Below are 25,538 nucleotides of genomic sequence, written 5' to 3'. Positions count from 1 at the left end.
GTGGAAAACATGGACACCATCTCCCATAGTACCAAGTGGATCCAAGCTTTAAAGCAAGTGCATAGGACAGCTGATGAACTTACATCACACAAAACCAAGGTGTATTTAATCTAACTGTGGCTAGTTGGGGATGATGACAGCTGTAGTCTAACATCTGCGGACAAAAACTTGAGAACCCCTTATGAGAGCAGAATAATCACCACAGGCACCTCTGCACAAGAAGTCAGCTCAGAGGCAGAGCATACGCTTGGCATGCAGAAGGGTCTAGGTTCAACCCCACTCCTGTTCAAGGATTTGGGTCTTGGGTTCTACCCAAAGTTATCTTCCTTCAAGCATGTTTATCCCTACCAAAAGTGCAGTTCTTCTCTGGAAGAATGTGTATCATAATGAGCCGCCCAAGGGGCCAGTGCCCAAATGACTGAGGAAGACCCATGGAGTGTAGGAAAGCCATCTTGGAGAAGAACACAGGAAGCTGCCTTCTACAGAGTCGGATTATTGGTCCATCTACCTCAAGGTTGTCTTTAAACTGACTGGCAGCAGCTCTCCAGGATTTAGACAGCTTCACTCTTGTTGGGAATGGGACCATAGCTCAGTGGAAGAGCATCTGCTTTGCATGCAGAAGGTCCCAGGTTCAATCTTTGGCAGCACCTCCAGGTAGGGCTGGGAGAGACTCCTGCCTGAAATCTTGGATAGGGATGTGTGAATTGATTTGTGGCCGAATTGATTCGACTCTAATCTGGGCAATTCAAGTGATTCTATCTCAAAATGAATCACCCTTGAGGATGCTTACCAGATTCAAGATTGAATAGAATCACCCTCAATTCAAGCTCAAATCTATTCAGCGATTTGAGCCTCCATTTTGACCTCTCCACGCTTCTGCCATCACTGCCAGGGGTGAATTTTTAGGATTTTTTATGTGTGGATTCTTGGTTGTGAAATGACTTCTTCATAGGGATTCTCTATGAAGGGATTCCTATGAATCCTCTGAATCATAGGGATTCTGTGCATTATAGGGGTTCTATCCCTATGAAGAAATCATTTTACAACCAAGAACCGAAAACACTTAAAGATGCCTAAAAATTCATCCCTTTGCCTAATTCCTTTGGTGTTTGGGTGGTAGTTGGCACCCATGGGCCTCTGCCACCCAACTTACTTGGTGCCTTAGCCCTTAAAAATTTGGCCAAATCTATTCAAATCTGATTCAAATCTAATCAAATTTGAATCGAATTGACCCAGATTTGAGGGCAGCAAATTTGAACCTGAAACAAATTAGGCTGATTTTATTCAAACTCAAACCGAATCACAAAAATTTATTAATGCACATCTCTAATCTTGGAGATCTGCTGCCAGTCAGTGTAAACGATCCTGAGCTAGATGGATCAAGGGTCTGACTCGGTATAAGGTAGAGCACTATGTTTTTGTTGAACCTGGGACATTCTGTAGGAAAAGCAGCTGCTCTCCCAATGAGCGAAGGACTCTCCCCATAGTAGAGGTGAAAGGCAAAACTGCTTACCTGAAATGTCTCCCCACGATATGCCTCCGGTGGATGGGCTGCCTGCCTCGTTGACCACAGGAGATGGCAGCTTGCAGACTGCCAGCTCGGAGTAGGCAGAGTCTTCATCCAGCATGATGACGGGGCTGATGGGCAACCTGGGATCTCCAAGGCAGGACCCGGGATGGTGTGGGGAGGTGACCAGTGGCAGGTAAAGCACGCTGGGCTTTTTGGGAACAGGGGGCGGGACTTTGGTTTTGCGGTTATCACCTCCAGGTGTTTTCTCTCTGGGCAGCTTTGCCTTCAGCTGCTCATCCTCCTCCAAGCTGTCCTCAGAGAGCGGCTGTGTGGCAGGAAAAAAGGTCCCTGGAGGGCCCTGGGAGGGAGAGATCATTGCCACGGGAGAGGACGACTCGGGTGGGCTCCAGACCTCTATGTCCCACTGGTGCTCAGGCCTCCTGGTCAGCATATAACTGTTCTCCATGGGGCCCAATCCCTGGGGTGTCAGTGGAGAGGTGGGGGAGCCTGTGGGAGACTCCTCCTGAACTGGTGGTGTCTTGTGTAAGAGCATGGGAGGCCTCCGGCAAAGTGGAGGCTTCTCTGCCACTGCTGGGCGGATCTTCTTGCCAAGTTCTTCAGCGGGCTCCGGGCTGTCCAGATTATCCTCTGTTTCAGAGCGGCTGATGGAGCGCAGGCGGACAGAGCGCAGGTCCAGCTGCGTCACCATGGGCATGGCCGGTTGCACCGGGCTGAGCTTAGGGCCCAGCTTGGCCCCAAAGGTAGAGTCTGAGTGGTGACGGCTCACCTTGGGCTTGCCCTTGAGTGAGATCTTCAACCCCGAGAGGTCCAGGTGGGTTGGCGGGGCAAAGGGCAGGTCAAAGGACAGTCGCGACTTGGGGCTGCGCTCTAAGGGAGAGACTGGGGGCAGCGAGGACTTCCTCTCGGGCACGAGGGGCCTTGCCCGCCCTCCAGAGTGGGGGATATGCCCAAGGACCATGGACGTTGGGATGGTCGGGGTCAGTGTTTCGGACTGGCTGGAGTAGCCACTAGAGGGAGACATCACCCCTGCCGGCCTTCTCGGGGAAGAGGTTTTCAAGTTCACCTCGGCGGAGAGGTGAGAGGGTGTGGTGGCCCGGGAGATGGAGGGGGAGGGCAGAGACTCAGAGCTACCACGGGCCTTGGAGAGCTCCATCACAGTGGCCCCGGTAGCTGAACTGGAGCCAGATAAGGAGCAATATGGGTCCCCAGAACTCCACTCAGGCAAGTACCATTGCTGGGCGTATGGCATGCTCTCTAGGTCCCTGGCTGTATTGCCTTGGCCCTGTGCCTCTGACAACAGACACAGACTTCTCGGCCTCTGCTCCTGGGGCAGGGCCTTGCTGCCAGGCTCTGCTGTGACCCCTGGCCCCTCCTTGATCAAGGAGACGCTCCGGGCGGGCGGGCAGGGCTTCTTCTTGGCCTTCTTCAGAGAGATGCTCTTGATGCGCTGCCTCCGCTGCTGCACCTGCACCTCCTGGTCCACTGCCAGGGACACGTTGTCCGTGCTCGTGCTGCCCTCTGAGCTGGCGCTGGGATAGCTCAGGCCACAGGTTTCGCTGCCCCCGATATCCACAGAGCACAGGGAGGCCGTGTCCGTGGGGACGGAGAGCGACCTCTCCCGGAACTTGCAGATGATTCTCTCCCTCTCCAGCGGAGGGCACCCCTCTTCACCTGGGCTGAGAGGGGTCAAAAGCACCTTGGCTTCTCGTGACCCACACCTTGTGCCTCCTTCGGCATCCCCCAGGGACTCAGGAGAAGCACAGAATGAGCCAGACCCGTGGTTCCCCACCGCATTGTCTTTGCCAATGAAGAAGGAGGCAGGACGGTCAGAGTCTGGGGTTCTCTCAGGGCCACCGGGAGATGAGGGGGTGGCAGTCTCCTCTGCCAGCTCGCTTTGGCTCAGTGAAGGGCTCACGTAGCCAAAAGATGCTGGGCCCCAAGTGGGCATGAAGACAGAGTTGTCCTTCGGGCCGTTGCATGACGGACTGACATACATCACCCCGGGGTTCTCGGTACGCCCAACTGGCCCATGGTAGCCTCGTCCCTGTAGTGCCCCACCGAGGTCACTGAAGGTCTTTCGCAGCTGTGGCCGAGGCTGCGGTGACCGCGTCTGGTGGGTCAGATTCCTCCCATTGGCCACATCAGGGACAAAATGGCAAGAAACTGATTCTGCGGTGGTTGCCGGAGGATTGAGGATGGGGCCGTTGCTGTTGCCTTGACGAAAGAGAGAAACAGATGGGAATGAAGCGGAGATGGCAGCAAGCCTGCATACATAAGCCCCAACAGGAAAGAGGCTGTCTGGGCTTGGCTATGCGGCCTCACAAGAGGTTAAATGAATCGACCTCCCAACACGACACCCAGGACTGGTTCTCACTATCAAAATCAGGGTGGGAGGAGAGCCCAGGCAGGCTCAAAGCCTTATGCACACACCCGAGAAATGGCCACGTTTCGGCAGAAATCTAGGTAGGAGGAGGGGTAGGATCATGCCCTACCTGCGATCTGGGGAAGACAGGATGGGACATGCTTCCCCCCCAGCCTCGATATGATGCTGGGCTAACTATGCAGGTTGGCCATCCCTGTCCCATCTGGATCGCAGCCAGCACGCCCTCACTTTCCCCAGCTCCTACCTTGATTTTTGCCAACACACAGCCAGTTCCTAAGAGGGTGGGCAGGTCATGGAGCCTGACTGCAGGCTCCTCCCCGCCCTGACCCTGAGAGGCAGGCCCACCATGTCATTGCTACGCAGCAGGCATTCAAAGGCATCTTAAGAAGCCAAGCCAACCCACTTCCCGTCACCATACAATACAACACATATCTATAGACTTCTTTTCAACTGAAGTTCCCAAAGTGATTTACACAGATATAAATAAAAGAAATAAAAAGGCTCCCAGTCTCCCAAGGGCTCCTAGTCTAAAAGAGAAAGTGAGACACCAATAAGAGAAGACACCGGCAACAGCCACTGGAAGGATGCTGTGCCTCCAGAGGGCTAGTGGCTCTCCCCCCACTATAGAGAGGGCTAGTGGCTCTCCCCCCACTATAGGCTATGGCTCCAGAGGGCTAGTGCCCCCCCCACTATAGAGCAAGAACCACCACTTTTAAAAGGGGCCTCTTTGCTCAGCAGGGGACTGCTCAGTCTGCAGCAACCAAAGCTCTCAGCTCCTCTTGTGTCGCCAGGGTAAAGCCTGGACTGCCTCACAGGGATGAGAACTAAAGGAGCGAGTAGTGGCCAGCGCTGGTCTTGCTCTGAGTGCCACTGCCAAACAACACGTGACATCGAGGTTCGCCAGCTGCTTTTGGACTACAAGCTCACCATCCCCAGCTGCAATAAACTGCAGTAAACAGCTTGTCCCGTAACTTGCCTGTTAACTGTGCTTGGAGCCCAGCATGAACTTCTGATAGGGAACCCCAAAGAAAAGACCTCCCCCTCCAACTGAATCTTCATCTACTCATGCAAGCTGGATTTAGCAGCTGCTCCTAAGCTCTCCAGCAGCAGCAGCGCCCTCCACCCCACAGTACTGATAGGGGGCAACATATGCTCCATTTGTCACCTGGGTCTCGCAGGGTGAGGTGGGGGAAGCCGATGACCGTCCGTCTCCGTCGCAGCAGGGACTTGGGATTCATGGTGGTCTCCGTATTAAAGAGAGAGTGGCGGCTACTGGCGTGCCTAGAAAACGGCTGCCCTGTAGCCAAAAGAAAGACAATCAGCACCCACGGTGGGCTAGGCTGGACGATGATGGGTGGGGTCTCAATGCTGGGGTAAGAGTGGGGAAATGCTGGGGACACAGAATGGATCAAGACAGCTGGAGGAGCAAGACATTGGGGGCAGGAGGGAAGCCAGGAAGGGTGGAGGAGAGCTGGTCTTGTGGCAGTGAGCATGCACCTTTGCTAAGCAGAGTGCACCTTGGTTTGCATTTAAATAGTAGACTGCACTGTAAGATATTCCACTTAGGAGCTGGGGCAATGATTCGGTGGAAAAGCATCCGTACCCTTGCAGAAGGCCCCCGGTTCAAGCTCTGGAATCTCCTGGTAGGGCTGGGAGACACTGAGTCCTGCCTGAAACCTCAGAGAGCTAGTGAGACCTTACAGAGTTAGTGTAGCTGACCTTTGAGAGCTGCTGCCAATCAGAGTAGACAATACTGAAGCAATGGTCTGACTCAGTATAAGGCAGCTTCCTATGTTCCTAAGGGTGGGGAAATATGTATGGCATGCCTTGATCAGCACAGAGGCAGGCAGTGGAATAAAACAGGCCCAGGAGAAGCAAAGACCAAGGAGGGTTGAGGCCGATTGTGTTAAATCATAATTAAATATTGCAGGAGTTCCCAGACACTGTTGGACTACAACTCCCATCAGCCTTTGGACATTATGGGGATGATGTCAGTTGTCGTCCAACAACATTTGGAGACCCATGGTTGGCAACCCCTGTCTACTGAGTCAGTATTGCATTTGTGACCAGTGCTGAAATTATGAGCAGAAGGTGGAGGGGCCCTCAATGTAACCCCCAAGCCCTTCTCTCCACTTCACCCTCACTCCAGTTTTGTTTATGTCACACACCCCTTCTCAATTGCCTAAAGCGGAAGGTGGCCATCACAAAAGGTGAGGGGGGGGCAGTCCTCCCCCTCCAACCCATTGCAACTCAAATATTGCTTGAAACATCCCCAGCATGCAAGACGAGACAATGTCGCTCTCTTATTGCGAGAAATAAACCACCTTTGCAAACGGTGGACCCACCTCTAAATCATCACAGCACATCAGCTGTGAGTCCTGGGCAGTCAAGACCCAGGGGGGTGAGCTTATCCTCAATACTAAATTAATGCTGCCTACTGAAAAGGCTCTTGCCCTACACACTTAAACAAATTTCAAACTGGCTTCCAAACCCCCTCCCAAACAAGGAGTCCTTGGAACGATCAGTCTAAGCTGGGGGAGCTGTAGCTCAATGGTGGAGCCTTTGCTTTTGCCTGCAGAAATTATATGACTGTCTCTACTGCTGCTGCTGCTACTGCTTTGTATTTTGTAGGGTTATATTGTGCTTGTGTTTTGAAACTTTTTAGTCAGATCTATGTTTTTATATTCTACCTTAATATTTTAATTGTGTAATTTTTATAGTCTTGTTTTAATTTTTCCGTGTGGAAAGAGATTGCTTTAATGAAAGATGGTAGACAAATGTAGTGCTCTCTCTCTCTCTATATATATGTATATATATGTATATATGTGTGTATGTGTGTGTGTGTGTGTGTGTGTGTGTGTGTGTATATATATATATATATATATATATATATATATATATATATATATACACACACACACATATACACACACACACACACACATTTCCTGGCACCTCCAGGCAGGGCTAGGAAAGATCCCTGCCTGAAACCTTGGAAAGCTGCTGGTGGTGAGAGTAGGCAATACTGAGCTGGACGGACCAACTGTTTAACTCGGCAGAAGGCCTATATCCCCATGGAATTTGAGCATCTTTGCAAGCTGCCATTCCCAGGAGTCTTTGGAGGAAACTGGGGGTGCAGCTGAATCAGTTTGAAACTAGTGAAGGTTGCACAGGACGTTTTCCAGATTACACGCTGCTGCCACGTGTCCCATAAGTGCCCCTCCGTTTTGCCAGTGTTTTGACATTGGGCTCACTGCGCTGCCAGCAGGGAGCTGTCCATATTTCTGATGCCTTGTTTCAAATTTTAATGATGCATTATGGCCCTATAACGTGGTAATAGGGTTGCAGGAAAGTAGCTGTATTTTTCTGTGGCAGGGAGGCTTGCAACAGAGTTTATGTGTCGCAGCGTGTGGCAGTATGGACAGTTCTTTGCCTCCACCCACACCCGTGCTAGCTTCCTCCACCTCCTTGCTGCGGGGAGAGAAACAGGCAGGGAGAAATCTTGTCTTTCCCCTCCTTCCCCCCCCCCCCCAGATCCCAAACCCCACACCTTGGAGGGGAGACGGAGACGGGAGGGAGGAGATGGGAGGGTTTTTAAAATTACAGGTTGAGTATGCTTGGGACCAGAAGTGTTCCAGATTTTGGAATATTGGCATAATGAGAGCCAAAACAGGTGCCAAACTGAGCAGGGCGTGGAGGAGGAAGCTTTCTTCCTTTTCCCTCTAGCGCCAAAGCGAGAACATCAAAAACATTAAAAGGCTTCACAATAAAAACAAAGCCACAACTAGAGAGAATTACAGACAAAACCCCTGTCATTAACAGACTTCTGAAATAAGTAAGTTTTGACTGCATGTTTGAAAGCAGCAAAATGGGAATCTGTGAGCGAGTGAGCTGAGGCGTTTTGGTTTTGGTTTTGTTACGGCGTGGTGTCCGGATTTTGGAGCATTCAGGATTTTGGATGTCCGGATACGCAATACTCAACCTGTATTATTTTTTTCCACCTGGGTTTTTTTGTGCCGTCCCGTTTTTTAATTTGCTACTTTGGCCAGAGACTCATACTAGTGCAGCTGAGCAGATTTCTGAATCCAACCTTTTCTAATGCATTTTTACTGAAGTGGAAGACCATTGAACTAAATCATTTACTTCTGTACAATCCCAATTGCTTATTACAAGGCCAAGGACAGGGAGAGAGAACAGACACTTACTTAAAAGAAAGCCCATTGAACTGAATCATGATTCATTTACTTCTGTGCAATCCCACAGCCCTCACTGGAGGAGCACTCACCTCCCCTCGGCCTCCACCCTCCTATTTTATTTATTTCATTTCATTTCATTTCTCTGGATGCGTGCCAGTTCCCTTCCCCCTTCCTGGCTCACCACGGGATTCCCATTCGTTCACACACACCCCAATAAGCAGTTCCCTTGTTTTGTCACTCCAAATGATCTCCTCACGTACCACACTCCCCCTTAAAAAAATTAAAATCCCCGGTTATTGCTTGCGCAAAACTGGAATGATGCAAGACAAAGTTAGATTTTTGTTTTGGAACGGCACTTCAGATTTGCGCAAGGCAGCCAAGAAGTTACAAAATAAAACAAAATAAATAAACATCAGCACCTCGCCCCCAGCAACTACAGTGGCCCAAATGGAGCAGGAGGAGGGGCAGATAAACGCATTTCAAGGAGAATATGGAGTCCTGCCTTGAAAACATGTTGCAATGGATGGAAAATATGAATGGCCACCAGCCTACAACAAAACAGTGAATAGCGCTTTACTCTCAGTTTTAAACTATTGCACTATTCTGACACACTTTGCAACACTTTACCTGTTGCATATCTTGTAGTCTGGAAAACACCCTGGATTCACTGCAGAGAATTATAGACTAAAAGACTGTTAGAGCTGGAAGATATCTCAGAGGTCATCTAGTCTAGCTCCCAGCTAATCTAGTCTGGCTCCCTGCTACAGTATCTCTAGCAGATGGCTGACCAGCATCTGTTTGAAAATTTCCAGAGCCCACAACTGCAGGGATTCTCAACGGAGTCCCCAGATGTTGTTGGACAACAATCAGTCCAGCTGCAATAGCCAAAGGAATGATGAGAATTTGGGAGCCAAGGTTAAGAAACCCTGCACTATTGCACAAGGCAGACTGTTCCACTGCCAGAAAATTGAGGCAGGGGCAGCGGCATTTGGGCAGGACCAAATGGAGGATGAAGGTGGCTGGTGTGAGAAGCCAGCTAAAGAGGAGGGAGATGGTGCCAGAACCACCCGTCCATTCGTGCAATGCAGAGACAGAAATGGGAGCTTCAGTCAATGACAAGGACAGGAACATGTGGAAACGGAGCCTGGAGGGTGAACACTGAGACCTCCACACTCAGAAGGAGGATACTTCTGAAGATCAGCTGGTATTCAGTAGCACACTGCCTTTGAATGGAGAGACCAGGCTGTCCATTCATGTGATTCTGTACCCGTGGGAAATTTCAGGATGACTTGCAATTAAATATTCATAAACTGGTGGAATTAATTATCGCAGGATGCGGTGATGGCCTCTGGCTTAGAAGTTGTTGGTGTTGTTTTAAGGATTAGATGAATTTGCAGAGGGTAAGTCTATCAGCGGCTGTTTGCCACAGCAGCTAAAAATGGAGCCTCCAAATTTGCAGGCAGTATATCTCAAGAGTGCCAGATGTTAAGAGGACAAACAAGGGACGACCATCACCAGCAGAGCACGGCGCTAGATGGATGAGGGCCTGATCCAGTAACCAGCTCTTACGTTCTGAAGCCTTTAATCAAATCACTCCTTCTCAATGCCCAAATCACTCCTTCTCAATGCCCAAGGAGAGAAGATGTGTTTGTTTTGGCAAATGTAAATAGCAGTTGCTTTGAGATCCCAAACCAGAGCAGGACCACAGATCAGAGGGTGGGGGTGTCCTCTCCCCCAACACCCACCCCCCAGCTCTGGTCCTGAGGGCCACTTTATCTATTTAGCAGGTATCAAAAGCTCGTCCTGGATTTTAAAACTGCTGGTTGCAGCAAGTGAATTTGGGGACAGACACAGATGATAAAGATGGACACGATGTGCTAGGACAGGGGTACCCAACATGTGGGATGGAACTTGGTACTCCAGACGTTGCTGAACTACAACTCCCATCATTCCTAGCCACAATAAACTGTGGTACTCCAAATACCCTGCGTAGGAGAAACAATGTGACAATAGGACCTAAGGGTGAACTTTGAATCCATTAAGAGATGAAGACAAGACTGGACTCACAAAATAATATGAACATTTTAAGAAGTTAGCTGCGATAAGGCTAACTAGCGCGCACACACACACACACACACACACGTTGGAGAAGAGCCAGCCATTTGGGGAAGGACTTTAGCTCAGTGGTAGCGCATCTGCGTTGCATACAGAAGGTCTCAAGTTCAATCCCGGGCAGCATCTCCAGGTAGGGCTGGGAAAAACCCCTGAGCCTGAAATCCCGGAGAGCCACTGCCAGTCAGTGTAGACAATAAGGAACTAGATAAACCAATGTCTGACTCAGTAGAAGGCAGCTTCTGCTGTTCATCAATCTTGCTTCAGCCTTAGGGAGGTGCCACAGCTCAGGAGCACCTGAGGGGCATCAGGGGCATCTGCTTTACATGCAGAAGGTTCCTGGTTCACTCCCTAACTCCAGGTAGGGCTAGGAAAAGACCCTTGCCCAACAGGGGTCTTTCCCCAGCCTACCCGGAGATGCTGCCCAGGATTGAACCTGGGACCTTCTGCACACAAAGCAAGGGCCTTACAACTGAGCTACTGCTCCTCCTCACTGACTTACAAAGGTGAATCTAGCTCAGGACTGTCTGTACTTCTAACTGGCAGCAGCTCTCCAAATAAAGCATGCAAAATGGGATTCTGCACATACCAGCCGACACGAGTCCTGATGTGCAAACTTTCAGCTAAGCTTCCATGTTTCATGTTCCTAAACTCTGTTCTGCACGTCTCCCACTCATCCCACATTCCTGTGACATATGGTTTAAGCCAGGGGTTCTCCAACGTGGGTCCCAGATGATGCAGGACTACAACTCCCATCATCACCAGCAACACTGTGGCTGGGGATGATGAGAGTTGTATTCCAATATAATCTGGGAACCCAAGCTGGAGAACCCCCAAGTTAAGCAACTGCCCTTCAGGGCCCGACACACACCATGGACCCTACCAGAGACGTTGATGGGGACAATGTTTGCTTGGGTTGAACAGGGCTGGTGCAATTTCTTCTCCTCCATGGGGGTCAAGGGAGCAGCTTTAGTCCAGCTGGTGTGCTTATCCGGGGTTGCTGGCAGGCTGATGGATGGCTCAGGGGCTCTCACCCCCAACGTGTTCATCTCATTTTCCTTCACTTGCTGGCTTGCAGGCTGTCGGGAAGCAGACAAAAGCAACAGATCAACAGTGCGGGGTTCCGGGGGGAGGCAGTTTAACAGTTAGGTATCTGGCACAGATACACTGCCTCAGATACATGTGGAGGTTCTCTTTTTATCTGCCGCAGCTAAGAACCTCTGACAGACCTGTTCTCTGTGAATTAATCCTGTGGATCAGGTCCCAATTCCTTATTTCCTGTACCACTGGTCAGAGGAGGGAGCCTACAGGCATCACAAAATCTTAACACCTGCACAGGATTCAGGTGATCCCGGAAAGCTGATCCTGTGCTGCTGCCCATTATAAAGCTCCCAGGATCCACTGCACTCCCTTAATCTAGGAAATAAGTCTAGTTTTATTTATTTATTATATTTATATATACCACCTGATATGTGTCTCTCTAGGTGGTATCATGAATTATATTGATCTTGTATATTTTTAAAGGAAGGGGAGTTTTATACCTTTTTTGTTCCCGTCATTTGTTTTTTTGTTATTGAGATAAATAGTTTGTTTTGAATATGAAGATCAGGAGAGAGGGTGTGTGTGTTTCCTTTTTTTTTTTAAGATCACCTGTGGATTTTAGTTGTATTACTTATTATCTGAAATTTTAAAAATGAGAAATCTGCCATGCAAATAAGACCTAACCACTGTGTTTCTAGACTGCCACCCCTTCTGCTTCAGGCAGTGGCTACCTTGCACTTGCCAGAATTTGGGTGATAGATGCCAGACATGACTCTGTATCAAAGCTGGTACATCCCTCTTCTTCACTGCAAAGCATTGGCTCTGGGAAGCGACCACACTCACCATGAGCACAAACTCCAGACGCTTGGCAGGTGGGGCCCGGGGGCTGCAGTCGAGGGGTCTGTCCGCAGAGAGGGGGCTGGTGTAGCGGAAGGTCTGGCCACTGACCCTGGCATCTGCATATGGTTCCTCATACTCCTCTGGAAAGAAAGAAGCCCAATCAGCACTCCATCCACCTCCCCCCGCCTATGTGACAGGTAGGGGTGCTGTTCTGTTTCCCCATATTTTTCTTCTCAATTTTACCAGTCATTGAGGCCACTGGTTTCTAAAGGTGGCAGGGTGGGGGGAAAGCAATGTGGAAAAGTGGAATTTCAAAAGGAAAACTGGAAACTTGCCCATTTTGAATTCCAAAATTTTGCCCACCTTTGCCCAGGCTGCTAGAACGCCAAAGGTTTCATGCTGCTTACTGCACTCTGAGGATCTCTGAAGAATAGGGATGTGCATGGAACCACAGAAGCGTGGGCCGAAACTGGGTGTGTGTGTGTCTTTAAGGGGGGGGCGATAGTACTTACCCCCCCGCCGCTCTTCCCCTTCCGGCACTGGAGTTGGCAAAAACATTCTTGGGGCGGCAGAGTTCCTCCCTGCCGCCCCTGCCCCGTCGTTGTATTAAACTAGAAAGGGTTAAACTAGAAAGAGCTGGCGGTGCGCGCACTCATCTCCGTCGCTGGCGCACGCGTGCTGTAGCGCGCGCGCCAGCAGCAAGGACAAACGCACGTGCCGCAAAGGGCACATGCGCGCCACCAGCTCTTTCTAGTTTAACCCTTACAGACAACGATGGGGGCAGGGAGGAACTCTGCCGCCCCAAGAACATTTTTGCCAACTCCAGCGCCGGAGGGGGAAGAGCGGTGGGGGGGGGAGTACTACCGCCCCCCCAAAGACACATTCCCCCGCCCTGCTGAACCGCCGGAATTCCGGACCGGTCCGGAGGCCTTTTCTATGGCCCCGGACTGGTCCATGCACACCACTACTGAAGAAGGACTATATGAAGCTGCCTCCTACTGAGTCTGACCACTTGGTAATAAGAACTTAAGAACAGCCTTGCTGTATCAGGCCCAAGGCCTATCTAGTCCAGCATCTTGTTTCACCAGATGCTTCCGAGAAGCCCACAAGCAATAGCTATAGCAATAGCACTTACATTTATATACCGCTCTATAGCTGGAAGCTCTCTAAGCGGTTTACAATGATTTAGCATATTGCCCCCAACATTCTGGGTACTCATTTTACCGACCTCGGAAGGATGGAAGGCTGAGTCAACCTTGAGCCCCTGGTCAGGATCGAACTTGTAACCTTCTGGTTACAGGGCGGCAGTTTTACCACTGCGCCACCAGGGGCTCTTCTCCTCATAGGTATGAACATACCCTCAACCATGCTGTTGCTTTCCTGCAACTGGTATTGAGAGGCCTATAGCCACCAGCCATTGATAGACCTGCCCTCCATGAATTTGTCTAAGCCCTTTTAAAACCATCCAAGCTAGTGGCCATCCCCACATCCCATGACAAAGAATTCCATATATTAATTATGCACTGTGTGAAAAAGTACTTCCTCTTGACAGTCCTAAATTCCCTGACCTTCCATTTCATGGGATGACCTCTGGTTCTAGTGTTGTAAGAGAGAAAAATTTCTCTCTGTCCACTCTCTCCACTACATGCATAATTTTATACATCTTGAACGTGTCTCCCCTTAGTTGCCTCTTTTCCAAGGTAAAGATGCTAGATGCTGTAGTCTAGACTCACAAGGAAGGTACTCTAGGCCTCTGAACATCTTGGTTTCCCTCTTCTGTACCTTTTCCAGTTCTACAATATCCTTCTTAATGGTGACCAAAGTACGCAGTACTCCAGATATGGCTGTGCCATAGAATTAGCCTTTTTCACAGCTGCTGCACTCTGAGTCAACACTTTCAATGAGCTGTCCACCATGACCACAAGATCTCTCTCCTGGTCAGTCACTGACAGCTTAGATCCCATCAGTGTATATGTGAAGTTGGGGTTTTTTGCCCCAATATGCATCACTTTACACTTGCTTACATTGAACCACATTTGCCATTTAGTCGCCCAGTCCCCCAGTTTGGAGAGATCTTTCTGGAGTTCCTTACAACCTGTTGTGGATTTCACTACCCTAATTAGTTTGGTGTCATCTGAAAATTTGGCCCAACTTCTAGATAATTTATGAACAAGTTAAAGAGCACTGGTCCCAGTATCGATCCCTGGGGGACTTCCTACCCACCTCCCGAAAACTGTCCATTTATTCCTACCCTTTGTTTCCTGTCCTTCAACCAGTTACCGATCCACACATGAACCTGTCCCCTTATCCCATGACTGCTAAGTTTACTCAAGAGCTTTTGGTGAGGAACTTTGTCAAAAGCTTTTTGCAAGTCCAGATATACTATGTCAACCAGATCACCTTAATCCACATGCCTGTAGACACTCTCAAAGAACTCCAAAAGGTTAGTAAGCTGGTTCTACTTCATCAAGGCCTTTTCTTCTATACGTTTAACAATTTTGTTAACGTATGCGTTCCATCAATTCACCCGGTACCAAAGTTAAGCTGACCAGCCTGTGATTTCCCAGATCCCCCCTGGATCCCTTTCTGAAAATCGGAGTTACATTGGCTACTTTCTAGTCCTCTGGTACAGAGCCTGATCATAGGGACAAGTCACATATTTTTGCTAGGAGAGCAGCGATTTCACATTTGAGTTCCTTCAGAACTCTTGGGTGGATGCCATCTGGCCCTGGCGATTTGTTAATTTTTAGTTTTTCAAGACAGTTTAGAACATCCTCTCTTGTCACCTCAAATTGAACATCATAAATGACTAACTCTGGCTGAAAAAAAGAACCACTCTTCATAACTTGGACCTTCTGCAGGCAAAGCAAGGGCTCTACCACTATGGCCCCAGGGTCGTGAGCTATATTGCCCCAGGAGCTCAGCAAGCCTCAGGCTAGGGTTAGGCAACCTTAATTTGCCAGCTGTTATTGAACTGCAACTCCCCTCAATAAATTGTGGCAAGGGAGGATGGGAGTTGTAGTTCAATAGACTATGCGTTTCCCAGTTCACAATGACACAATGACACCCTCTGGACAATGGGGAAAAGCTCACTCCTCTTTCCCAGTTTCCCCCGAATACCTTGGAGCAAACTCTGGAGATTGAGTTCAGCTTCATGGTGCAACTCCTCTACGCCGACAGGCCTGGCCAAGAAGATGTTCACCGGCTGATGCCATAGCAGTTTGGGTGGGGCAGGCTTCTTAGTATCCAAGTCTAAATTAGAGGTGGCTAAGGAGAGAAGATGGAGATAGTGAAGCACAACACCAGTTGGGAGGGGTGAGATCAAGGGTGGGAGGCAGGCATCAAAGACAGCAAGAGGTCTTGGGGCACCTTCATAGTACAGATACAACAAATATTTATATACTGCTTTTCAACAAAAGTTCCCAAAGTGGTTTACTTAGATATAAATTAAAAAAAATTAATGGCTCCCTGTCTCCAAAGGGCTCACAATCTATAAAGGAAATATAAGACAGACACCAGCAACAGCCACTGGAGGGATGCTGTGCTGAGGTTGGATAGGGCCAGTTGCTCTCCCCCTGCTAAATATAAGAGAATCGCCACTTTTTAAAGGTGCCTCTTTGCTCTGTTAGCAGGGGACTACAAGAGTACAGTACCCCAGTGCACCAGGGAAAGGCAACTATTAATGCTCTTCTAGTATTAATAGTACAAGTGATTTCCACGCACTAGGACTCAGAACACCTGAGGAAGAACAATAAACATCAACACCATACTTCTTATCACCACCTCCATTTCAGCTATCCTTATCTCAATTAACTTCTGACTCTCACAAATAACCCCTGACCGCGAAAAACGTTCACCATATGAATGTGGATTCGATCCAATAGGAATAGCACATTTATATTTATTTTTTTTATTTTTGCATTTTTATACCGCCTTTCGTTAAAAGATAGCCCCAAGGCGGTTTACAAAAGTTAAAAACATACAATAAAAACACAATAAAAACATCATGCTAAAGGTATAAAAACATATAAAAACAGGCATAAAACAATACAACATCTCCCACATCTCCCGTTTTCTCTACGATTCTTTCTTGCTGCAATCCTTTTCTTATTGTTCGACCTGGAAATTGCCCTCCTCCTCCTCCTCACACCCTGACACCCACAGCCTGCTCACCCCTATCACTACAATAACCTGGGTATCCGCCATTCTCGTATTACTTACACTAGGCCTTATCTATGAGTGACAAAAGGGTGGCCTAGAGTGAGCCAAATTAGGGACTAGTCTAATTACTAATTACTAATTTTTACCCTGTGTTACCCTAATTTTTACCCCTGTGTTTTACTCTGTGATTGCTAATTTCGACTTAGTTGATCCTGTCAAATATACCAGGGACCCTAAATGAACACAACAGCCTTCATACTAGTCGTAGCCTTTATATTGAGCACAATCAGCCTATCTCTCCACTGAACTCACTTTGTCTCAGCCCTATCATGCACTGAAGGCATAATACTCACAATTTTTCTATTTTTGTCTTTACTTACAGCGACCCATCAAACCCCTCTTACCGCAACAAGTCCAATCATCCTCTTAGCCTTTTCTGCTTGCGAAGTGGGAGCGGGCCTAGCACTACTAGTTGCAACATCGCACACGCACGCTACAGATCACCTAAAAAACTTTAACCTTCTACAATGCTAAAAATCATTATTCCAACGGCTCTCTGGCTGTTGTTGAACACAATAAATGGTGTCTGGGGAGGATGGGAGTTGTAATTCTACCATAGCTGGTGTGCCAAGGTTGCTTACCCCTGTCTGCACGACACTTTTAAACCAGTTTCAAACCTGTTCAACTGTCATGGCTCCCCAGCCAGAATTCTGCAGAATTGACTTAGTGGCACAAGTCTCGTTCACCTGGGACACTTCTACTTTACACATCAGCTTCAAACCAGTTTTAATTCATGACTCTCACGCGGAGCTCAAAGGAACTTCAGTAAAGGGGCTAGGAATCTCTAACCAAGAAATCTCTCTTTTTTTAAAATTAATTTTTTATTAATTTTAACAATAATCTTAACATTAACATTCACAACAAATAAACAGATATGGACTTCCCGCTCACACCTCCTCGTGAATCATCAGTTATAGAGTTAACCCTTGCTATAATAATAATTCAAAACATAAATTTAAACCTTACAAACACGATTTTAATCTACCCAACCTGCACTTATTAAGGAATCTCTAACCAAGAAATCTCAGCACCAGAGATTCCAGAGTAGTTAAAGAAAAACTACAATTCCTAGAGTGATTCGGCAGGGAGGGGGATAACAGTTTTAAACTGGTTTTAAATATATAATATGGAGATACGATTGCTACTGCCCACTTTTTCCATCATTCCAGGCTGGATAGATCTTGATTTGCATTCTGTACCAAGAAACCAAAATTCAGCACCAAGGAAAGCAGAATTCTGCAGCCTGTACATATTATGCAAATCAGGCCTAATGGTACTTATGTTGTTTCTGTTAGAACAGAATTATGTTGCTCCTGCTAGGGCAGAGTTAAGAGGCTTGTTCTCATGATTGGGAATGGAGTAGGAGAAGCCTTTGATTCTAATTCGGGAGCCAGATGAGCTCCTGACTGGCCATTGTGAGAATTCTTCAAGCAATGTTGGAGGAAGAGGAGGAAATGCATATCTCTGGGCCGGGAACTGAGGCGGGCAGCAGTGGCAAGCCCAAAACTTGGACCCAGCTCTACAGTGAGGCTGGAGGGAAGGCACTCCCTGTGCCTCTGGCCTCCATACCCAGCTCACAGATGGCCATTTCTCCCTCTTCCTCCTTTCTTGTAGAATTCTCATTATGGCCAGTTGGAAGATTAGGTCCCAAATTAGGATCGGAGGTTTCTCCTACCCTATTCCTAGTCGTGAGTCCAGCCCTGAGGCAAGCCCTTAGTGTAGGATATAGGTTACAGAAACCTTACCTTGGAATGTTGGACATCCTATTGAGTCCCTCTCTACCTTTTGAAATTTCACTTTCAAAGCTCTGTTTCACAGTCATGAGGACTAGAAAACTTTGTGGAGTATAGGAACAAGCACCACCCTTGTGTTAACCCTGAAACTGGACTATCACAGCTGTGGCATCTGAGCAGAGCTTGGCTATCACAGAAACATAGGAAGCTGCCTACCAAGTCAAACCGTTAGCCCATCTAACTCCGCATTGCCTGAACAGACTGGCAGCGGCTTCTCCAAGGTTGCAGGCAGGACTCTCTCTCAGCCCTATCTTGGAGATGCTGCCAGGGAGGGAATTTGGAACCTAGATGCTCTTCCCAGAGTGGCTCCATCCCCTAAGGGGTGTATCTTCCAATGCTCATAGGTAGTCTCCCATTCAGAGGCAAACCAGGGTAAACCTCAGCAAAGATTCATGCTTGTATGACCAGCTCTCCTCCCCACAGTGGAGGGCTCCACTCCCCACCTGTCCTCTCCTGATACTGTCTGCTTGTTGTTCTCCCAGAAGAAAAGACGTGCTCATTTTCCACCTGGCTAATGGGTTTCTTTCGTTGTGGGGTCCTTGAACAACCTTGCAAATGTGCGGTATGAGTTGGTCATAATTGCACTCTTTCAGCAATGGTGGGAGTGTACAACTGTATCTTTCTTCAAAGCGCTTAGGGAAAAAAAGGGGGAAAAAAGAAAAAGAAAAAAGACAGAGTGCATGACAGATAAGTAAACACCCACCTACAAATCCCCCAGGGGCACCTTGGCATAGCTTGTGGGGTGTCAGCAGAGCCAAGGAAGTTCAGTTCAGAAGGAGGGAAGAGGCAGAATCAGAGGCGCACCTTACGCGCTATATTATGCAAGCCAAGTCAGAACTGCACCAGCGTGAAAGGCAGTTCTGCCAACAGGCATGGAAACTGGCTGCCCGAAAGTCAAAGCATATGGGCACTCTGTGTGTGACTTGGCACCATCTCCCCTGTCCAGAGAGCATCGAGTCTATGGCAGCCGACCTTTGCTATGCAGCTGAAGTGCGATTTCACAGCCAGAAACACTGCAGGCATTTCCTGCCTGCACTCCCTGCCCCTTGCAGCCAGCAGGGGGCGCCATCAGCAGCCACAGAGGTGAACTTCCTCACCAAGTCTTAACACCACACCCAGCCCATGGCAGTCCCTGGCCCAGGGTTAGCCTGATGACTTCAAAGTCATACTCAGCCCTTCTTTCAAGTGAGAAGGAAAAGGAGTTCTGCACATGCCCAGAGGCACTCCCTCCTTTACTGCTTCCTAGCAGAGTGACTGCCAGATTACAAAAATCTTAAGGAGATCAATCATATGAGGTTTAGTTGGTTGATCAATCAATCAATCAATCAATCAATCAATCAAAATCTGCATAAGAAGAAAAACAGTAATTCTGAAAAAGAGGGAAAAAACCACATTTTTTTTCAATGCAGTGTGCATGTCCTCATCTCAGGTCAAACTATATTTAATGCGCCACTGATGGGCTTAGTTTTTCTTTAGTTAATAGCAGCTGGGATGGGGTGGGGGAATTGTGGCCTTGGAGAGGTTTAGCATTTTGTCTCCATTTGCAATCTTGGTCCAAAACCTTGCCCTTTGGGCAGCTACTGCCCAAACCATCATCCACATCCATAATGGCCAAGGCTGGAGTTTTGCAAGGTTTTGCAAAACCATCATATATTCTGTAGGAGGAAGCTGCCTCCTACTGAGGCAAACCATGGGACCATTAAGCTCTGTTAACGCCAGAGGCACTTTTAGAAGTGGTGATTCCCTCATATTTAGCAAGGGGAGAGCAACTGGACCTATCCATCCTCAGCACAACATCCCTCCAGGAATGCTGCTGCTGTCTACCTCTACTTTACATTTAGTTTTAGCCTGCAAGTCCTTTTGGGACAGGCAAAGACCTGATTTTTTTAAATTATGTAAATCGCTTAGAGAACTCTTTTTGTTGAAAAGTGGAATATACATTTTTGTAATCATGATTAACCCTACCTCATTATTGTTCTCCAGGATTTCAGGCAGGAGTCTTTCCCGGCCCTACCTGGGACTTTTACACACTGCAGACTTTACTGCAAATTTACTGGGAGGCTTTACTGCGAACTCGAAGTTGTCAATAAACCCCACAAATAGTGGATTTTTTAAAACTCTGGATATAATTGGGCTACAAATGTGCTGTGGAAAATCCAAATTGTGTGTGAAGTGCTCCCAATAGCTCACGGGGACTTCGGGGTTAATCTGGGCACCCCCTCCATTGCGGAGGAGATATAAAGCCCTGTGTGAAAAACTTCCTGGAGATGCCTTCTGCATGCAAAGCAGATGCTCTTCCACTGAGCTACTGGCCATTATGGCTATGGATGACGAGGAACAACATCTGGGGACTCAGCTTTGAGAACCCCTTTCCTTTTCCGCAAAAGGAAAGTTCTTTCCTTTCACCCTGGCTAATGACAAATTTTTAATTAATTTATTTATTTTTACATTTATATCCCGCTCTTCCTCCAAGGAGCCCAGAGCGGTGTACTACATACTTGAGTTTCTCTTTCACAACAACCCTGTGAAGTAGGTGAGGCGGAGAGAGAAGTGACTGGCCCAGAGTCACCCAGCTAGTTTTCATGGCTGAATGGGGATTTGAACTCGGGTCTCCCCGGTCCTAGTCCAGCACTCTAACCACTACACCACGCTGGCACATATAGTCACATATAGCTGTCACATATAGTTCAACACTTGACATGCATCAGGGAAGCTCTTCTAAAATGGCACTTGCCAGTTTGTATTTACAGGGATCCAAAACACATTTACAGGGATGCAAAAATTTACACTTAGCTCACCAGCGAGCCATTATTTGTGGTCACTGCCAGTCCTCTTTCTTCCCTCTCATCTTTTTCTGGCACACAGGCTGGGGGCTTAGGATGGCAGCGGAAATGGGTCCTCAGCTGAGGAGATCTGTGTGGTGCCGGGTATCCTTCTCACCACTGGCTGGGAGCTGGCAGCTGGATGTAAATATGTTTGCTCTGTGTGTGTGTGTGCGCACACACACACACGCTACCCAATAAAGGGCACCTTCTTGGTAGATCAAAAGGGTTTTAATCAATCAGCCTAATCAAGTTATCCATTAAACACTGAGGCCTTCCTTTCAACTGAGCCCCTGCAAGGGAATTCTGGCCAAATATCTTGCTCTGTCCTCCCTCCCAGCCAGTGGCCTTGCAGCAAGGGACCTTGAAAAACCGTTTCACTGCTGAGAAAAGACAAAGAGGCAAAGAGGATTTCCGGCTGCAAATGGTTTCCTGCCTGTTTTTCACAGAGAAATGGCCCAGAGGATGGTGTGGTGTGGGGGAAAGAGGGGCCGGCCGCTCTGGCCTTCCCTCTGCCAGGAGATAGGCCAGGGTTCAGCTCCCAGGTGACTAATTAGTAGAAAGGGACTTTGCTGTCTTTTGCACAAGCTGCCATGAAGCACCATGAAGAGAAGCAGCATATGTGCCAACTCACAAAAGGCACACCAGCAACCCACAAAACGACAGGGGCTTTGTAATGCCTCAAAGGGGTTTCTTAGGAATACAGGAAGCTGCTTCATACCAAAACAGACCCTTGGTCCATCTAGCTCAGTATTGTCCGCACAGACTGGCAGTGGCTTTGCCAAGGTTGCAGGCAGGAGTCTCTCTCAGCTCTATTTTGGAGACACTGCCGGGGAGGGAACTTGGAACCTTCTGCATGCAAGCAAGCAGGTGCTCTTCCCAGAGCAGCCCCATCTCCTAAGGGGAATATCTTACAGTGCTCACACATTTAGTCTCCCATTCAAATTAGGGTGGACCCTGCTAAGCAAAGGGGACAATTCATGCTTGCTACCACAAGGATTGCTACCACCTTAAGTGGCGCAGCAGGGAAATCCTTGACTAACAAGCAGAAGGTTGCCAGTTTGAATCCCGGCTGGTATGTTTCCCAGACTATGGGAAACGCCTATATCAGGCAGCAGCGATATAGGGAGATTCTGAAAGGCATCATCTCATACTGTGCACGAGGTGGCAATGGTAAACCCCTCCTGCATTCTACCAAAGACAACCACAGGGCTCTGTGGTCGCCAGGAGTCCACACCGACTCGATGGCACACTTTACTTTATCACAAGATCAGCTCTCCTCCCTGAGACCAGATCTCCTCCCTTACGCTTAAAACTTCCTCTTTACAGTCCAGGTAGGTACATAACACCTCCCCATAGGTCCACTTTCTACTAAACTAGTCTTCTGGGAGCTGAACCCTGGCAGAAGGTCGAAGTTGCACATTTCCACAAGAGCCATCCCAAACCCCAGTTCTACAGAGTCTTATAATGAGTCAGACCCTCAGTATTGCTTACACTGACTGGCGGTGGCTCTCCAGATTTCAGGCAGAAGTCTTTCCCAGCCCTACCTGGAGATGCCGCCAGGGATGTTTACTTAAAGGTATGCTAGGAAAAGGTAAATTAAGCTGCACCCTGTTAGGCACACAGGAGCATGGCAAGCTGACTGGCAGCAGCTCTCGAAGGTTTCAGGCAGGAGTCTCTCCCAGCCCTACCTGAAGATGCCTCCAGGGAGTGGGGATCTTCAGTACGCAAGCATCATGCACAAGGGCGTAAGTACCATTGGGCAAGGGGAAACAAATGTCTGTAGGCCCACAGGGCTTGGAGGGGTCCCCAAGGCCCCTTGGCTAGCCCCCCTTGCATACTGGTGCCCTCTCCTGCTAGCCCTCCTGCTCTGGCCAGGGGAGAGAAGCAACCTGCAAGCTGCTGCAGCCCTTTCAGTCTCCACCTCTCAGCTGTTTGGTGGGTGGGCAGGCCTCACTGTAGCCGGAATTCGAGTGCCGGCAGGCAGCAAGGAAGGAAGGAGGGAGGGAGGCAGAGTGGCCATAGCTGGCTGCCCTTGCCCACCACAGCTCTGCCCAGCTTTTGACTCCTCAGGCTTAGTAATTGAGGTAGGATGTGATTTCCTTTTTGTGGTTATTCCCGCCCCCTTGGATATTTAGGGATTGCTTGCCATAGAACTTTAATATAAGGTGGGGGGATGTAGGGCAGATTGAAATGACTCTGAATATTTAATTCAGAGATTGAGGGATTTGCTGGTTTAAATTTTTTTAATTTTTTTTTAAAAAAACTGTTTTTAAAAAAGTAGTTCCACCCCCAATATGGAAGAATCTGCCCTTTGCCTTCATAAAAAAACAACCCCATTTCAGCCCCAGCCTTTAGATCACCCGGAATGACTGGGCATAGTGCTTTGGTTTTGAGCAGAGAGATGTGGGAGGAATATGTATATTTAAATTGAAGTGGATTGGACAAATGGTTGGTTTTTAATATTTTTTAAATTAAAAAAACCATTTTAAAAAGTCTTATAAGTGGCTTGTTTTGTGACAAAAATTACAAAGTCCTTTAGGTTTAAGGAAATGTACTTCCAGCTAAATGTGGTTAGATTTGCTGCCTGAGGCTGCAATTCTCTACACATTTACCTGGAAGCAAACTGAACTGAATTTGTTAGGATTTATGAGAAAACATACATAGGATCGCATTGCATGGTTGAAAGTCTTCTTTGTTAATCAGCAGTGAGAGGCCCATTTTAAAATTTCACCCCCCAGCCCACTCCAACCTAGCTACGCCCCTGATCATGCAGATGCTCTTCCACTGAGTTACGGCCCCATCTCCTAAGCGGAATAAGGGCAAAAAGGGGGCAGCGATCTCCTAGGGACAGGTTCCATAAGACAGGGGATGCCCCTAGGAAATCAGGACAATTGGAGTGCATGCAATTCCCAGAATGGGAACATGCAATTCTCATTCCTGGAATGGGCATATGCAGTTCCCAGCAATTTCCAGAATGGGCATATACAATTACCGGCATGGGAATATGCAATTTCCATTCTGATCTTCCCCCAAACTGGTGGTGCACACAAATCCATTGACTAGCGTTACTGTGCCAATGTATGCTGTTCAAGCTGTTTGTTTAACTGTGCTCACTCTCCACAAGGCACACCTAAAAATCAATTCCATGGCCCTAATGTAGTCTATGGAGCAGAGCGCAAGCCTGCATACCCGAGATCGCTTTAAAAAGAAACCTGAAATAAATAAGACTAAAACAGTAAGAATGAAGTCACTGACCACTGGCCAATCTTTAACAACAGCCCAAGATCCACTGCCAGGGATGACCACCAGCTCTGCCTCATTGTAAAGCTTGCTTTCCTTATCCTCTAAAGTTATTTTCATGAATGATGTCGGAATGAAGGGGGGGATCTTTCAGACTGCCATTCCTCCCAACACCACCATACTATGACTCATATGCTTAGACGACACAAACATCAAAATACAGTGGTAGATTAAAGTGTATCTCTTCAGGCAAGGAACACATTCTTTTTCTCCCCTGTGCAAAGAAAAACAATCTCCCTGCAAGTAGATAGTCTACACAGCAAGGAGCTTTCCTCCCTGAAAAATCTGCCTCATACAGCAGTGGGATCTTCTTCTCGAGAGATTTTTAAAGACTGGACAGCCATTCATCCATATCCCGCTGGGATTCAGAGGTCCCCTTTGTCAGGGGAAGGAGGGTTCCTATACCTTAAGAGCAATTTGACAGCCGTTTTTTCTAGCACAGAGATGCAAGAAAGGAGCACCTGTTGAATTTCTGCCCAGTACACTGCTCCTGCAAGGGAAACAATTACTCCCAATGCAGTGTGTGACCTCTGACTTGAGCAGTGGTGGGCACAAGGCAGACTGTCAAAATCTTCGTTGGATATTTCCCAACAGACTGTGCAGTCACTCTTCAGATCCTACTGGGACTTGGGGGTTCCTATTTTTAGGGGGGGGGAGGGTTCCTTTACCTTGAGAACAATTCAGTGGTGGCAGTTTTGTCTAGCACAGTGATGCTGGGAAGCAGCACCTGTTGAATTTATTCCCAGTACACAGCCCCCGCTAAGAGACAGATGGCTCCCATGGCAGTGTATGGACAGAGTGTGCGACCTTTATCTTATGCAGTAGTCACCTCCAGCAGTTCCTGGAGGTTTTCCAACAGAGCCGGGGTGGCCGTCTGTCCAGGATGGCCATAGCAGATTCCTGCACTGAGCTGGGTTTGCTCTAGAAGACCCCCAAGGTACCTTCCATCTCTAAACTTTGCTGGTCCTATGAGACATCCCAAGGCATTTGTTCAGGACCCAATTGTGCCTTGGCGGAAATTTTTGTTAGCTTCTTTCATGGATGGATTTCCCACTACTGAATGATGCTCCGATTCTTTGACAGACACACCAAGTGTCCCTGGGCGCTGTTTGAGACACTTTCGCCTTCACTGCAGGAAGATCTCGAGGCTGCCTGCCCCCCATCTCCCTGAAAGGCGACTGGAACGAGGATATTTGCACCAACTCACAGTCCAGAAGGAAGTGTTCTGCCTCCTGCACCCACTTGCTGTTTGAATGCACATTGCCATGGTAACCTAACATAATGGAAGACTCCCCC

The 25,538-nt window shown here is 48.2% G+C and overlaps 1 protein-coding gene across 8 annotated transcripts in view; it reads right to left on the bottom strand.

Moving 5' to 3' along the window:
• The window catches only part of NHSL2 (NHS like 2), a 123,440-nt gene that overhangs the window by 38,176 nt on the left and 59,726 nt on the right, over positions 1-25,538 (bottom strand). For 5 of the 8 annotated variants that reach the window (XM_053273443.1, XM_053273448.1, XM_053273449.1 and 2 more), the window contains exons 2-6: positions 15,224-15,370; positions 12,107-12,243; positions 11,106-11,301; positions 5,080-5,211; positions 1,514-3,745 (exon numbers count right to left, since the gene is read on the bottom strand). In XM_053273443.1, the coding sequence (XP_053129418.1) occupies positions 1,514-3,745; positions 5,080-5,211; positions 11,106-11,301; positions 12,107-12,243; positions 15,224-15,370 (2,844 nt within the window). The remainder of the gene's footprint in view (positions 1-1,513; positions 3,746-5,079; positions 5,212-11,105; positions 11,302-12,106; positions 12,244-15,223; positions 15,371-25,538) is intronic. The other 3 variants (XM_053273445.1, XM_053273444.1, XM_053273446.1) reach the window with 1 other exon arrangement.

This window comes from Hemicordylus capensis, chromosome 11 (genome assembly GCF_027244095.1).
Source record: "Hemicordylus capensis ecotype Gifberg chromosome 11, rHemCap1.1.pri, whole genome shotgun sequence".
In the NCBI taxonomy this organism is placed as follows: Eukaryota; Metazoa; Chordata; class Lepidosauria; order Squamata; family Cordylidae; genus Hemicordylus; species Hemicordylus capensis.
The sequence above is the reverse complement of the archived record's forward strand: the minus strand, read 5'-3'. Positions and strand labels throughout refer to the sequence as shown.